At 52.5% G+C, this 16,040-nt stretch overlaps 1 protein-coding gene across 2 annotated transcripts; it reads left to right on the plus strand.

Moving 5' to 3' along the window:
• rnpepl1 (arginyl aminopeptidase like 1) lies at positions 1-14,898 on the plus strand. Of its 2 annotated transcripts, XM_088612774.1 has the most exons (11): positions 2-911; positions 3,661-3,801; positions 4,740-4,891; positions 5,080-5,196; positions 5,502-5,737; positions 6,635-6,748; positions 8,270-8,382; positions 8,981-9,089; positions 10,041-10,265; positions 11,797-11,939; positions 12,322-14,898. In XM_088612774.1, the coding sequence occupies exons 1-11, from the start codon at positions 450-452 to the stop codon at positions 12,568-12,570; spliced, it is 2,061 nt and encodes a 686-aa protein (XP_088468900.1). In that variant the 5' UTR covers positions 2-449; the 3' UTR covers positions 12,571-14,898. The 2 variants fall into 2 exon arrangements, with proteins under 2 accessions (XP_088468908.1, XP_088468900.1); XM_088612782.1 differs by lacking the exon at positions 12,322-14,898 and having other exon boundaries at positions 1-911; positions 11,678-11,816.
• Positions 14,899-16,040: the final 1,142 nt, after the last annotated feature.

A 16,040-nucleotide genomic window follows, 5' to 3' on the forward strand; every position in this document is an offset into this window, starting at 1 on the left:
ACCGATTTCCTCCCGTTTTACTTCCTGTTTTCAAAGGGAGTCACAGCTCAGCCTCTTTCATTTTAACTTTTAATTCTCCTCTGCGCGTCCTGTTTCCCTTTTGTTTTATTGGACTTTATTTTCCGTTTGTTTTAACTAAACTCTAAAACAAAACAACTTCTTTGCTCTCCCTCCGTCTGTTTCGGTGGGCAGTGGAAAATGCTGGACTCGCTTTTCTCTCCGGCCCTGATGGATTTCACGTAGCCAGGATCACTTTTATTCACTTTTCCCCTGAATATTTTCTCTTTTTTTTCAACCTCAGTTTTCAGCAGCTTTGCGTCTTCATCGCCCCCCACAGCTACCTCTGGTCTCGTCGGCTGCCAGCGTGTTTTATTATTGATCTTTTTTTTATTTCCCTGTGTTTAAATAACTTTTATTAGTCTTTTAATTTATTTTACAACTCCGGAGCCATGTCTGACTTCCAGCGGCCGACGCTGTGCTGTTGCCGGAAAGTTCTGACGGTGCCCAGCAAGTCCTGTGACGGCGGCCCGGCGCCGGGTCACTGCCAGCGGGTCGACATCGCCTCGGCGTCCAACTTCCACAGCTTCAAGCTCCGCCACTTCCACCTCGACCTGCGCCTCAGCTTCGTCGACAAGGAGATGACGGGCTGGCAGGTCTTGGAGCTGGTGTCGGTCCAGCCCGGGATCCAGACCCTGGTTCTGGACACCCACCCGTCTCTGCTCATCCATTCCATTGACTGCAAGGTGTTCGGTACCGGCGGCGCCCCGGACACCAGCACCTCTCTCACCTACCGGGTCGACCCGTTCACCGACTACGGCTCCTCGCTCAACATCTGCCTGCCGGCCGCCGCGCTCCGGCCGCACCAAGCCTTCCAGATCACCGTGCGCTACACCACGACCGACGGCCCGGCGGTAAGACAGCCGCCCGTACCGGCAGCAGTAACTCTGGTCGAAGTATTCTGTGAGTACACGGAGCGTATGTGAACGGTGTTGTTGTAGTGCTTGTGTACAGTTTCTGCGCTCATCTGGATGGTTGGAATGTCAGGAAAAAACTCCCAGCGCACTGTGCAACTTTAGGGAAGTATCTTCATCTGCCTCACAGCTGCTCATAGTCTTTAGTCATAGTTTATTAATATGCACCTCCCTGCATGTGTAGTAATGTTAGCAACGGAGACGAGTAATCCCAGTAGCAGTGATGACAGCTGTGTGGGCATGAGGATGATGATGATGGCGTGCACATCTGCCCGGAACAACGCTGTTCAACGGGTCGGTTTGCCGGTCTGTTTTACACTCCAGTTATTTCTACCCTGGAGTTTCTTTTGTCCCCCTCGGGGACGTGTCATCATCACCCTGCAGTGTCAGGTATAGGTATATACAGTAAGTGATACCCATTTATGATCTTCTTAGTGTCCTCATCAAGTCCTAAAAAGGTCTCATCAATATTTGTTGTTCCTTTTTGTTAGAGTGATAAGCAGTCTCTTCCACTAATATGGTTAAGGACAACAACAGCCGCTTGTTTTTCTAAGTGTCTGCCTTGTTTGCCAGAGGCAGTATTTCTGAATTACTTTGGAAGCCCTGGCTGTCTGAACTCTTTCTGTGCAGGCGGTGCGCTGAACAGCCCAGCATGGGAAGGGTCCTGTCACAGGGCTGTTACCACTATGCACTCCTGGAGGGGGGGGGGTCAGCCACTGAAAACTTTATTAACAGGGGCCGTGCCTCAGGTCAGGACAGGGGAGTCAGGAGAAACTGTAGCCTGGGGCAGGAGGGGCTGTGCTGAGGAGTCTGCCCGCGGTCAGTCCTGGGCATTAAGCTTCCTCATACTCTTAATTCCTTTGTTGCTGAAGACCTAGAGTCAGACATAGCCAGATGATGAAGCAATCGGTTCAGTTAAGTCCCTGCAGCCATAGCTGTGATAATCAGCAGCTGTGCCGATCTTAAATGCGTCAGTCGTTACTACATGCAGGCCGCTGACCCAGTGATCAGTCCAGTTAAGGACCTGAAACCCAGCTGTGGGCATCAGGCGTCACTCCCAGCGCTGACCGGGCCAGTGACGCCAGTCCGCTCCAGGCTTTCTCACCCCCCTTGGCTTTCTGTCTCCCCACGCCTTTAACATCGGGGGCGAGAAAGTCGGTTTCATTGGTCACGGTGGCGACGTGCTCGATTGCTGTTTGTGCCTGAGCTGCATCTTAAGAAATAACTTTTTTCAGAAGCGACTTGAGATCGACGAAACCCTGGCGCAGTGTGTCCGGTCCTCGGAGATTCACGTCTGTAGCCATTATTAGGGGGTTAGGAAGAGGTTTGCTTCTGTCAGTGTTCTGACTTGCTTATCAAAGAAGGGGCCCCAGACGCTGTCTTTTTGTCCCTGGGTTCCACTGTCTGCCAGTTATGAAGCTTTAGGCAGAGGTGCGAATGAGCTGCAGTTTGTTTTCTGTGCAGGGGCTGCAGGTTTCTGGGGTGTTGACTCTGGGGCCCGTGGCGTGTTTCGGGGCTCAGCTGGTCTTCCCTGATATGTCAGTCCGCCCACGGTGGGGGGTAACCGCTGTTCCAGAGGTGGAGGGCGTCTGGGTGAGGAGGAGGAGGCATCAGCTCAGGGCGCCCAGTAGTGTCAGGGCAGTGGGTCCTGTGCTTGGCTCATGCGCCGGGCCTGCGGAACGGCGACGCTGGTCTCTGCTCTCTTCCTCGATGTTGTCTGCGGTCTGGACCGCCTACTGATGGGCCTGTGCTGGGCCAGTTTCCTGCAGCCTGGACTGGAAACAGAAGACGTTTGATCAAGCTCAGCACCAGCCGTCTTCACGGAGAGGGGGAGAGGGGGAGGCTAACAGTGCCGCAGTGTCTCTCTCCCTCCCAGGTGCCGATGAAGGATCCGTTTGTGCTGCGTAGAGCTCTAGCATCTGGGAAGGGCCGTCCTGGTCCGGCGTCTCTCTCAGCATAAACTCTCTTTTCAGCGACAGGGTTTCTTCTGTCTCTCAGCCTGATTTCCATACATTTGTCTCTCAAAGCAGAGGCCGGGTTGTGCTGTGATGCCAGGGGCCTGTTGGGGCACTGGCAGGGGGGAAGGGGCATGCCCTCAGGGCTGGCGGGGTGGTCCAGGCCGGTGACTGGCGCTGTGGGCTCTGATCTCGCCCGGGACACGGCGGACCTGCGCTGGAGAACCAAGGTTTTGGACCAGCCGGGGCTCGGGAGATGCAGGTGTTCCACTTGTTCGTTCAGGGATATCCTTTTCCTTCCGGTTAGTCATCGGTTTGCCAAAAGTTGTGAAAGCAGGTTGCTGTTTGGGGGCGCCTCTCTCGCAGTCTCCCCTGCTGCAGGGGGCTGGTCTCTGGGGGACTGGGGCTGTTTCCACACAACCCATCATTCTTCCTCCTTCGATAAATCAGTCCAGGTGGTGTATCTCCGCGGTCCTCACTGCGACATGAGCTTTATGTTTCTGACAGCTGTCATTTTCAAGGAACATTTTATTTGTGCACTTGGATTCATCTACGGTTTGTTTCGGTACCCCTCTGTTTTTCCCCTGGCTGGTTAGAGGCACAGGCAGTCCATGTGTTGGGCTGGTGCAGATGGCGTCTCTCTCTCAGTGCTGCGATCATACCAATTTTCCCTGCTTTTCTCTTCTGGCCTTCTCTCCTACTCTCTGCTTACCTCGTCTCTGTCTGTCCCACAGATCTGGTGGCTGGACTCGGAGCTGACGTGTGGCCAGACGCGGCCGCTGGTCTTCACTCAGGGTCACTCCGTGTGCAACCGGTCCTTCTTCCCCTGCTTCGACACGCCCGCTGTCAAGAGCACCTATTCCGCCACTATCCGCGTGAGTCTCTCCCTCCCTCACTGTCTCTCACTCCCCATCCCCTGTCCCCGGTCTGTGTAAGACTCCACCTCCCTCAGTGTCTCTCACTGTCCATTCCCTGATCTGCTCTGTCTCCTGTATGTGTACGCGTCCATGTCCCTCAGTGTCTCTTACTGTCTGTTCTCTAAACTGGTCTGTCTCCTGCATGTGTACGTGTCCATGTCCCTCAGTGTCTCTCACTGTCCATTCCCTGATCTGCTCTGTCTCCTGTATGTGTACACGTTCATGTCCCTCATTGTCTCTTACTGTCCATTCCCTGTTCTGCTCTGTCTCTTTAAGTATGAGACTCCATGTCCCTCAATGTCTCATGCTCTCCACCTTCTGACCTCGTCAGTTTCTTGTATGTGTGAGAGCTCTTTTCCCACAGTGTCACTCTCACTCTCCATTCCCTGACCAGGTCTGTCTCCTCCATGTGTAGGGCTCCCTCTCTCCCCCCTGTGTAGACACAGGCTGTTTGGACAGTCGCTGCACGTGTCAGTAGTTTCAGGGCAGTGGGTTCTGGCTGAACAGCCCCTTGACCACTCTGTGTAAACAACTTGGGGACGAAGTGAGCGAACACTCGTGTTTCTCACTCTCCCTCGCTCCCACTGACAGCAGTGCCTCACGCATAAACACAGAATCACTCGCACACTTCAGGTCAGTATTACTTCATATATTGACAGGCTCACTGTCGATACGGTGACTGTCAGTATTTTCACAGGAGCACGGCACTGACGGCGCGCGTGTTGTGTTGACAGAGTGGTGAAGTGTGTATTGACCGTGTGTATGCTGAGTGTATCATCATGTACGGTGAGCGAAGGCGTGTGGTGTTGACGGCAGTGGGTGAGCTGTGTCTGTGCGCTGACGACGGTGTTTCCGTGTTGGTTGCCGTGTGTATTGACGGTGTGTGCTGTGCCCAGGTGCCCGAGGGAGTGACCGTGCTGATGAGCGCCACGCACAGTGTGTTCAGTCAGCAGGAGCAGGCCTATCAGTTCTCCATGGAGTTCCCTGTGCCAGCCTACCTGGTGGCTCTGGTGGCAGGAGACCTGCAGCCCGCCGACATTGGCCCCCGGTGAGTTTGCAGGGAGGGAAGTTGATTTTGTCATCGCAGTTTCGTGTATTTATTTTAAATACACTGGAGCTTGCTGTCCAGCCTGTGAAGCCTTGCGTCCGAGGGCGGGGTTTTCTCTTGGTGCGCTGTGTGTCAACCCCTCTGCCTCTCCGCCGGGCAGTGCGTTGACCCCTGTCGCTCTCCGTCAGGAGCCGAGTGTGGGCAGAGCCCTGTGTGCTGAGTTCTGCTGTCAATAAGCTGGGGGGCAGTGTGGAGCGCTGGCTGGCAGTGGCGGAGGGGCTGTTTGGACCGTATGTCTGGGGCAGGTGAGAGACCAACCCATCTCTGTTATATATCTGCACATATAATAAAGTTACTGTACTATATATGGGTCAATGGTGCACATAATACACTGCTCACCGTTGAACCATATTGTACAGTTTGTCTCTTCACTGTTCTGCATACCACTGCACTACATTGTATTTTACTGCACTCTACTATACATTTTAGGCCTTATAGTACTGTACTTCTTTCCTCTGTTAGACTAGTGTAAGACACTGCAGCACTAATACAGCACTACTGTACTAGACCGTGGTACTTCACCACACTGCTGTGTTGGCTTCCCCTGCAGGTACGACATAGTATTCCTTCCCCCCTCCTTCCCCATCGTTGCCATGGAAAACCCGTGTCTGACATTCATCATCTCCTCGATCCTCGAGAGCCGAGAGTTCCTGGTGATTGACGTGATTCACGAGATTGCGCACGGCTGGTTCGGCAACGCTGTTACTAATGCCACCTGGGAGGAGATGTGGCTGAGCGAGGGGCTGGCCACATACGCACAGAGACGTATCACTACTGAGGCCTATGGTGAGAACACTGAGGCACGCTGAGCAAAGAGGCAGGACACTGACACACTCACACAATCACAGGCATGCTGAGCTGTGCACAGAGGCAGGACACTGACACACACAATTACAGGCATGCTGAGATGTGCATAGAGACAGGGCACTCACACAATCAAAGGCATTCAGAGCTGTTTATAGAGACAGGGCACTGACACAATCACAGGCATGCTGAGCTGTACACAGAGGCAGGGCACTGACTCACAATCACAAGCATGCTGAGCTGTACACAGAGGCAGGGCACCGACTCACAATCACATGCATTCAGAGCTGTGCATAGAGGGACGGCACTGACTCACAATCACTGGTATTCAGAGTTGTGTATAGAGGCAGGGCACTGACTCATGATCACAGGCATGTTGAGCTGTGCATAGAGACAGGGCACTGACTCACAATCACAGACATTAAGAGCTGTGTATAGAGACAGGGCATTGGCGCACAATCACAGGCATACTGAAATGTGCACAGAGGCAGGGCACTGGCGCACAATCACAGGCATGCTGAAATGTGCACAGAGGCAGGGCACTGGCGCACAATCACAGGCATGCTGAAATGTGCAAAGAGGCAGGGCACTGACGCACAATCACAGGCATGCTGAGCTGTGCACAGAGACAGGGCACTGGCTCACAATCACAGGCATGCCGAAATGTGCACAGAGGCAGGGCACTGGCGCACAATCACAGGCATGCTGAGCTGTGCACACTGGCAGGGCACTGGCTCACAATCACAGGCATGTTGATCTGTAACAGAGACACACAGCTGAGGCCTAATGTGAATGTCATACTCAGTCACTGACACCATGTTCCTCATCTGCTATCTTACAGACTAGCTCTCTCTTCAATTCCCTTTCTCTTCCCCTCAGGTGCTGCATTCACCTGTCTTGAGACGGTGTTCCGCCTGGATGCTCTTCACAGGCAGATGAGGCTGCTGGGAGACAACAATCCTGTCAGCAAACTGCAGGTCAAATTCGAGCCAGGTACACTGAGCACACCTGCCCTGCCTGTGCTTTGTCAATGTGTGATGACAGTATGCATTTCAAACTGTCTGGCTCTTGGCTAGTTAGCTAGCTGTTGCTCATTTTGGACTTTGCTTCTGACTTTTAGATTTGCACAGGCCTCTCAGTTCAAGAACAATGTTACCATTTTCATTTGTGTCTGCTTTTCTGTATAATACTTTCAGGGGTGTGCAACAAATTGGTCAAGCTGCTGTTCAGTGTGAAGCAGCTCAAGATTATGAAAATGTCCACAAAAACACAGTAACTTCTGACAGCGTGGACATCTGCACAAAGGAGATTACTTTTTTACCACCCAAATGGCATTTCATTTTAAATCCAAAAGTATCTAAACATTTGGTTCTGTTCTGCTTGTGTGATGGTTGAATGTGTGGTTTAATTTCAGCTGAGTAGAGAGTTGTAAAATATATTAGAATAGGACTCAATAGAAAACCCAGAAAACCTTTGTGTATGTTGTCCAGCAGGCACCGGCTGTGCCTGGACGCTGTGGGTGTGCTGTCCGGCTGTGCCTGGACACTGGGTGTGCTGTCCGGCTGTGCCTGGACGCTGTGGGTGTGCTGTCCGGCTGTGCCTGGACGCTGTGGGTGTGCTGTCCGGCTGTGCCTGGACGCTGTGGGTGTGCTGTCCGGCTGTGCCTGGACGCTGTGGGTGTGCTGTCCGGCTGTGGGTGTGCTGTCCGGCTGTGCGTGTGCTGTCCGGCTGTGCGTGTGCTGTCCGGCTGTGCCTGGACGCCCTGCGTGTGCTGTCCGGCTGTGCCTGGACGCCCTGCGTGTGCTGTCCGGCTGTGCCTGGACGCCCTGCGTGTGCTGTCCGGCTGTGCCTGGACGCCCTGCGTGTGCTGTCCGGCTGTGCCTGGACGCCCTGCGTGTGCTGTCCGGCTGTGCCTGGACGCCCTGCGTGTGCTGTCCGGCTGTGCCTGGACGCCCTGCGTGTGCTGTCCGGCTGTGCCTGGACGCCCTGCGTGTGCTGTCCGGCTGTGCCTGGACGCCCTGCGTGTGCTGTCCGGCTGTGCCTGGACGCCCTGCGTGTGCTGTCCGGCTGTGCCTGGACGCCCTGCGTGTGCTGTCCGGCTGTGCCTGGACGCCCTGCGTGTGCTGTCCGGCTGTGCCTGGACGCCCTGCGTGTGCTGTCCGGCTGTGCCTGGACGCCCTGCGTGTGCTGTCCGGCTGTGCCTGGACGCCCTGCGTGTGCTGTCCGGCTGTGCCTGGACGCCCTGCGTGTGCTGTCCGGCTGTGCCTGGACGCCCTGCGTGTGCTGTCCGGCTGTGCCTGGACGCCCTGCGTGTGCTGTCCGGCTGTGCCTGGACGCCCTGCGTGTGCTGTCCGGCTGTGCCTGGACGCCCTGCGTGTGCTGTCCGGCTGTGCCTGGACGCCCTGCGTGTGCTGTCCGGCTGTGCCTGGACGCCCTGCGTGTGCTGTCCGGCTGTGCCTGGACGCCCTGCGTGTGCTGTCCGGCCGTGTCTGACGCTGTGTGTGTCCTGTCCAGGTGTAAATCCCAGCAGCCTGATGAACCTCTTCACCTATGAGAAGGGCTACTGCTTTGTCTCCTACCTGTCGCAGTTGTGTGGGGACACCCAGCGCTTTGATGCCTTCCTGCGGGTGAGATAGACATGCACTGATCTCTGCAACCCACAGATTCATTATTCTGTTATCTGTAACTTTATTAAGCCAATAGCAGTGAGGTTCCTTAATCAATTATTTTTTTAAGCATCTTGATCATTTATTACTCAGCATCATTGATGAAATATTCCTAGGCTTGTTAATGATTTCCCTATCAGGCCCATTAATCAATTACAGATTTTCTATTGTGCTGCCTCTGCAGTAATAACCACAGTTTGGCCAACTGCTTGGTTGGTTATAGCAATTCAGTTTTAGGTTTAGTTTCTTTAATTATGCCTAGCTGTCATCTTGGGATGCTTTTAATGTTGGCTAGTTCAGTAGAAGTTAGTGCAGTTTAATATGTCATATCTTAATTGAGGAGAAAACAACTGAAGGGAGATTGGGCTTCGGGTGGGATCTGACCTGCCCTCAAGGTCCAGATAGCTCTACGACTCGTTTGTCATCTCGCCCTCCAGCTGGGCGCTGGACTCGTGGTTCAGCTCTGACTCTCTGGGTTCGCCCACCCCCTCTCTCTGGCTCCTGTCGGTCTTCCGGTCCGCCTCACCGAGCCTCCTCCTCCTCCTCCTCCTCTCCCCAGGCCTACACCGAGAAGTTCAAGTTCACCAGCGTGGTGGCGCACGACCTCCTGGAGTTCTTCCTGGGATTCTTCCCGGAGCTGAAGGAGAGCTCTGTGGCCCAGAGAGAGGGTGAGAGGCGAGGGTGAAAGAAGTGGGAGAGGAGAATGAGTAAGGGCGGGGAGGGGGTGAGCGGTGGGAGTGTGTTTCAGCAGCGTAAGAGGAGTCTCCTGAAAGAGCACAAGGCACTTGGTAAGTTCATGTTTTCCTATGTAAAGGGGAAATGCAAATCTTTTTTTATATTTCGGGGTGAGAAAGAATCGACATCGATGAGTGCGTTTCAAACCACAATTTGCAGGTATGTGCAGCGCAATGTTCTTCGATTCTGAACGTGGTAACAAAACTTCCGGTGATGTATGCAGCCTTAAGCCATTGCACAGAAGCAGGCTTGTCTCTTTCAATCTAATAGAAATATTGCTTTTGATTTCGATACAGTTCTGCTGACAAATACTACTTACTTGTTAACTCTGCATGCAGATCACGCTGGAACATTTCTGCGGTCATATGTCTGCTGCACAACCGTACATCACATTACAGTATTCTTTATGGAGACTAGTGAGCAGGAAGGGCCTAATCATGTCGCAATTCGTGGGAACTGGACAACATGGGAACTTACAGTACTTTCAAAAAGTTCAAAATGTTGTGCTTAATACGAAATGTATCTTTTTTTTCTATAACGTTAACAAATTAACTTTGTCACCGCGATTTTTATAACCGGTCTGAGAAATTGGGACTTCAGTTCCCCTTTAAATATATCAGAGGTCTCACAGAGGAAGCTGTTGCAGAATCTGCACGGGTATTGAGGTATTGAGCAAGCTGTGCCAGGGGGGTCCTCCAGTTTATCCCCTTGGCACAGCTTACTCAAATAGATTGTGAAGCAGCAGTTGCTTCCTCTTTGGGGCGTGTGTGACATGTCCGATCTGTACAATATATCCCACTTGCACCAGTAGCCAGAATAGGTGCCCTGAGTGATGGATGTCAAAGAAGATCACCTTCCCCTCTCCCTCTCCCCCCATCTCTCAGGTCTGGAGTTTGAGCGCTGGCTGAACGGCTGTGGCCCCCCCCTGTCCGAGCCGGATCTGTCCGCCGGGTCGGTCCTGACCGGGCCGGTCAAGCAGCTCTGTGAGCTGTGGAGCGTAGACCCTCTCGACCTCCTGACGATTGCGACTTTCGACCTCTCAACCTGGAGCACCTTCCAAATCGTGCTGTTCCTGGACCGCCTGCTGGACCGCTCACCCCTGCCACACGGTACCTGCGGGGGGCAAACTGGGGGCACCGTACAGTGGGGGGGCAGGGTCATAGGTAAGGGTTGAAGCTGGGGCTCGTGCAGCAGGTAAACGGGTCCAAGAAAAGTACATCCGCAACCTGCTGTCACAAATAAATAGTGTCTCCGGCTGTCGCCGAAGCCTGCCAGTTTGCAAGCAGCGGTGGGCTGTGTGTGTCTGCGCTGCTACTGCAGCATCACAGGCACAACTTTAACAGAGCTCGAGTCTGCTGCCATTTCGTTGGATAAGTAACTGATAGTCACAGTGACATGGAGATCCAGTCTCTTGGCATGAAAAACACTTGAAACCAAATAACGTGTCGCTGTTGATAAGCAGGTGAGAGACATAAGTGTGCTGAAGTGATTTAAAGGGGTGCATTGTTTAATACAATAGGAATGCTCACTGCCATTTCTTTTTTAAAAAAAATTCTCCAACTTTGTGCCTAGAAGGTGCACCATCTAGGGGAAGAAAATGTTTTGAATTGCTCCCCGCAGTCTCTCTAACTCTTAAGAACAATCTTAACAGCAGATTGTGACCTTTGATTTGCTGGCCACAGAGCACTTATGACTCCATCACCTCTTTGCAATCGATCCTTTGGCTTGTCGGTCATCTAGAGAGCCTTATTGAGTACACTAAATTACACTAAGGCGGATGCAGTCTGCTTTCACCATTTGTGTTCTTTTCGCTCTGGCGTACTCTGTCCTGGCCCTAGCTAGCACCTGACCCTCTGCTTCCACACTGCTGTCTGAACAGGTGGGCTTACGGCTGGTTCACAGACTCAATAGCCCATAACATGTCAGTGTGTTTTCCACAGATATTGAGTGAGCAAGCAGGGGGTGAATGGTGGGGTAGCCAACTGGGTACAGTTTTTGTACCAGACTAGTGACCTGTGAATTCTGCCTCCTGACAGCCTTCAGGGAATATTCTCTTTTTTAGTTACTGCACACGCACTCCCATCTGGGGATTACCGATTGTTTTGAACAAGAGAGTGGCTCTCCGGCAGCGACTCCATCACATGCTCAGGAAAGAAACGCGTGCTCCCCTGAGACCCCCACCTGTCAGGGTCCGTCTTTAGATACACTGCGAAGGCGACACGGGCAGAGGAGCTCTTCGTTAAGATCGAACTTTATTGTCCGCCCAGAAGGGTGGAAATTTGTCTTTGGTATCACCATAGAAAACTACAAAAAGCAACACTCAAAGTAAGATAAATACATATTAAAAACAGATGTTGTTCTCAGAGATGCAACAGTACCTATACACACATCTTGCCCTGCCCATATTAAGACTCCCGTCACACTAACCCGACAGCTGCGTACAGGGAACAGTCGCTTAGCTGTGCTATACCCATCGCACAGAGGACAAAGGATTTCTTCTTTACATTTTTCTTGGCGGCAGGCGTTGTAAATCGCCTCCGTGAAGGTAGTGTATTTCTCTGAGACGCCCCGGTGACCTTGCGGCGTGTTGGGGGGGAGAAATCGAACTCTCCGTGACGGAGTGATCTGTGCGTCTCCCAGAGGTGATGTCCCGCCTGTCCCGCTGTTACTCCGCGCTGCTGGACGGGATGAACGCGGAGGTGCGGATCCGCTGGCTGCAGATCGTGGTGCGGAATGGCTTCTATCCGGACCTGTCCCGAGTGCGGAGCTTTCTACACACACATGTGAGCAGGGGGGAGTAAGAGGGTGGGACACTGGAGAGGGAGCGTGGGGACAGAATGGGGACAGAAAGCTGTTCCTCACGCTGTGACAGGAGATCACGTACTGGGCTGCCAGTTCAATGGTCTCCCAATAATGCTCCATATGTTTGTAAATATATCATGATGTGTCTGTAGATTTTATGCTAATTGTGTTTGTATTGCTTTGGCAACACTGATTTTACTCATTGGTCATGCCAGTAAAGCATCTTGAATTGAAATGAGGTAAAAGGAAAGGAGGGATGGGGGAGGAGGAGGACAGTTATTGGGGTAAGGAAATGACAATGCCGATCTTTTTCTCTCTCCCTCTCTAAACCTCTCCTGCTCCATCCCGCTGGCCCTCTCCCAGACCTCTCGGATGTACACGGTGCCGCTGTACGAGGACCTGTGCTCCGGCGTGATGAAGTCCTTCGCGGTGGAGGTGTTCTACCAGACCCAGGGCCGCCTGCACCCCAACCTGCGACGCACGCTGCAGCAGATCCTGTCCCAGAGCAGCGCACCCCCACTGCTGGCCCCGCCCCCCCCGGCGCCCGACCGCCCCGCCGACGCCCCTCCCGGCAGCACCATCGCGCTGCGAGACGTCAACGTGTCGGCCTGACGTCCGCGAGAGGGCGCGGAAACGGGCAGAGCCGGAACCACGGAGGGGCTGACCGGCCCACCACAGCGTAGGAGAAGAGCGTCGGAAGAAAGGGGTGTAGAAGACCAGGTGGAAGGTAACAACAGCGCGCGAGGCTGGCAGGACGAGCCGCTGACTGAGTGCACAGGACGTGACTGTGCTGGACAAGCCTAAACTGCACAGGAGCTTTGTAGACAGAGAACCGCTTGAAGGAGCATTAACAGAACCCGCACAAAGCCCATTATTTATTGAAATGTGTCATAATGTTTGATTTTTTTTTTTTCCTCCACTGACTGCTCTGTACAACAGGGATGCACAGCTCGGGGCCTGGGAGGCTGATAGGCCTCTTTAAATCTCAACAGCTTAGAACCTGGGAAAAGGACTGCAGTGATGCAGTTAAGTCAAAAATTCATTCAGTTATGTAATAAATAAAAACCTGAAGAGACGGTGGGCTTCAAGGTCTCGAGTTGTGAATTTCTGCAGTGTGGAGGCTTGTGTGCCACCTGTCTTCTTTTGTAAAGGCACCTGGCTGTAAAGGGGCTCTCCGTTCGCACTCTGCGACCCTGGCTCTCCAGACAGGGATAGGTGTGAGTGAGAGACGGGAGCCTGCAGTGCAGTGGCACTTTTTGCTGTACGCATTACTAACAAGGTGGGGACAAAGTTTGATAAAATGTGTCCCCTTTGATAGTTACAACATAAGGATGTCCACACAATATAAATGACTTTTTTTTTTAAAAAGAAAAATCATAATACAGTATTTTATTTTTAAGTCTAAAAGTGCCGAACATATTTATTTGGGGTCTCGTGGAGATTGATTTGAGTGTAGCAGTGAATAACAAGATAAAGAGTCAAGTCTAGAAATACTAGTGTGTGAGAGTTTGTGGTGTGTGTGAACCCCCCAGCACACAGACCAGCTGACCAGTCCCTGGGCAGCTCCAGGCTGACCAGTCCTTCAGACACAAGTTCCCTGGTGCTACAGCCGTAGACCCTGCCTGTCCTCGCCGTGTCCTCCTCCACTGCGCTGTGCCAGAAATGCTTCTGAAACGTTGCGTCTGGCGCGATCACGCAGCTCCTGGTACTTTTAATCCACAGTCGCTGCCGGTCATTAATCACTGCTGTGGAATGCTAACAGAATGGATTTGACAGCGATTTTCCTCAGAGACTCAGGGAACAGGAATGGGAGACCAGCAGACTGCTGGGGGTCTGGGCTGAGCTCCCACAGACCCGACAGCGTCTGCTGGGTCTTAGTGCCCAGCCCTCGTGGGCATGTGGCTTGGTCAAGGTCTCCTGGAGCGTGGGTTGGTGTGGGCATGTGCGATTCAAAGGATAGGAGCTGTGCCTTGCCCAGGTGGATGCCAGCAGAGCTCTGTTGGCTTGTGGGATGGTCTCTTGCGAATGAGCTCAGCTGCCGGCAGAAAGGACATGTTGCAGCTAGTCAGTTAGCATGGGACAGGGGGCCTGGGCAGCTCTCCCGGGTGACTCGCGAGGTCACAGGGGCCCAGACCACACAGCCACACAGCCTGCTTGTTTTAAAAGCCCCCAGTCAGCTGTGTCGCTCTGCTTGGGGAATCCTGACCTTTGCAGGTTGAGAGCCCCTCATGGGCTATTCTTTCTAATGTTTTGTAATAAAACAAATTGAGTTAATGAAGTGCTTGGGGATGGATCTATAAATAGAGGACAGTGCAACTTTCGTAGCATTTGGACTGGATGGTCCTGCCTTAATTCCTGGTGCTAAAGTAGCTCCTCCCACCTTATTCTCCAGCCTGCCTCTCAGCAGGAGGGGGCTGAGCCACATTGGTGCCATGCAGCCCTTCAGCTACTAATTTGGAGCGTGACTGGCCAATTGCTGCTTCTGCCACACCCATTTATGAAATGAGCCCGCCCCCCCGGTCTGGACAGACACTCTTCCTGATTGGCTCCACCTGTCTGCCTGTGTTTCCCTGATTGGAGGAAGAAACTTTTTTTTTTAAAAAAAAGCAAGCAACCTAATTAATTGGAATATTTCAGAATTTAGTAATTTACGTTAATTTTGTGGAATTTGTTTATCATCACTGAGTTCATGGATGATAGTGGACCTCACAGCCTGCCTAATGATTCTGATGGAAGTTTAGAAAAAGATATACAATGTTTGTGTTTTAACAGGCTGTATTGTCGAGGTAGCAGGGGATGTGTGGGGGGGGTTGGCGTGGTGTAATTTACCAATATGAGGCCTTGTCAGAAGCCTTACTGATTTTGCACAAAATGAAACACTAGTGTATTTTAATTCTTTATATTTGAAATAAACGCAGGTAGTGTCCTGCTCTGAAGAAAGCTGTCTGGGATGGTTTGAATTTTTTACACACTCCTTGGGGAATGTATAGCTGTCGTCTCTTTTCACCTTCTCTGTCTGGCACACTCAGTCTCTCGGTGTCTGTACACAGAAAGCCACCCTGTACACCCTGCAGGTATGAATGACTTGCAGATCTTGCACCCTGTCACCAGCACAAACGTCTGTCTGTCCACAGACGCACACTCTTCCATTCCACCCCACTGCAGTGCTTTAAAGCCAGCGACTCAATACTGAAGCAACCACTTGGAGTGACCAGAAGAATCGGCCAAGTAGAGAGAGTGATGCCGTCCAGCTTTCCCAGCCCCAAGGCCTGTGACCCCAATGTCTGGAAGTCGCCATCCCTGCCAAACTCTTATTTCAATGTGTTGATGAATTAAGATCGGAATGGGCCTTAGGCCTCCAGGTTTTGCTTTCACATGCCTAATCTCTTAAAGTTTAAGTCAAATACAGTATATAATTTCACAAATTAATTTATGTCCAAGACTTTTAAGAATTAGTTGTTATTTCAGAGAAGTCAAGAGTTAAGCTAGATTGACCGGGTCCCCAGCTGGACAAGCCTTGTCCTGGAGGCCCAAAGTCCATCAGATCCAGCTGGTCTCTGTGAAGCACTAGCTTAAACCTCAGCTGTGCTCTACTGATGCAGTTAAGCCAATACCTGGAAATAGCTGAGGCAGGGGTTAAAAAACCAACACAGCACACCTGTGCAATACCAGTAGAGAGTGGTCTGGAGCTGTGTGACACCAGCACAGAGACACAGCGGCCCGCAGGGTGAGCTCTGAAGCTGTGTGACACGGCGAACTACAGGGAGAGCTCTGGAGCTGTGTGACACCAGCACAGAGACACGGCAAACTACAGGGAGAGCTCTGGAGCTGTGTGACCCCGGCACAGAGACACAGCGGCCCGCAGGGTGAGCTCTGGAGCTGTGTGACACGGCGAACTACAAGGAGAGCTCTGGAACTGTGTGATACTGGCACAGAAACACAGTGGCCCGCAGGGTGAGCTCTGGAGAATAGCAGGTCTGGCAGCTCTCTGCAGTCAGGGAACCAGAGATACTCCTAGGCAAAGCTGCAGTAACCAGCTCTGTCCACTAGAGGGTGAGATTGGTCCACCAAGAGATGAATGG

This window comes from Lepisosteus platostomus, chromosome 2 (genome assembly GCF_059453375.1).
Source record: "Lepisosteus platostomus isolate fLepPlt1 chromosome 2, fLepPlt1.hap1, whole genome shotgun sequence".
Lineage (NCBI taxonomy): Eukaryota > Metazoa > Chordata > Actinopteri > Semionotiformes > Lepisosteidae > Lepisosteus > Lepisosteus platostomus.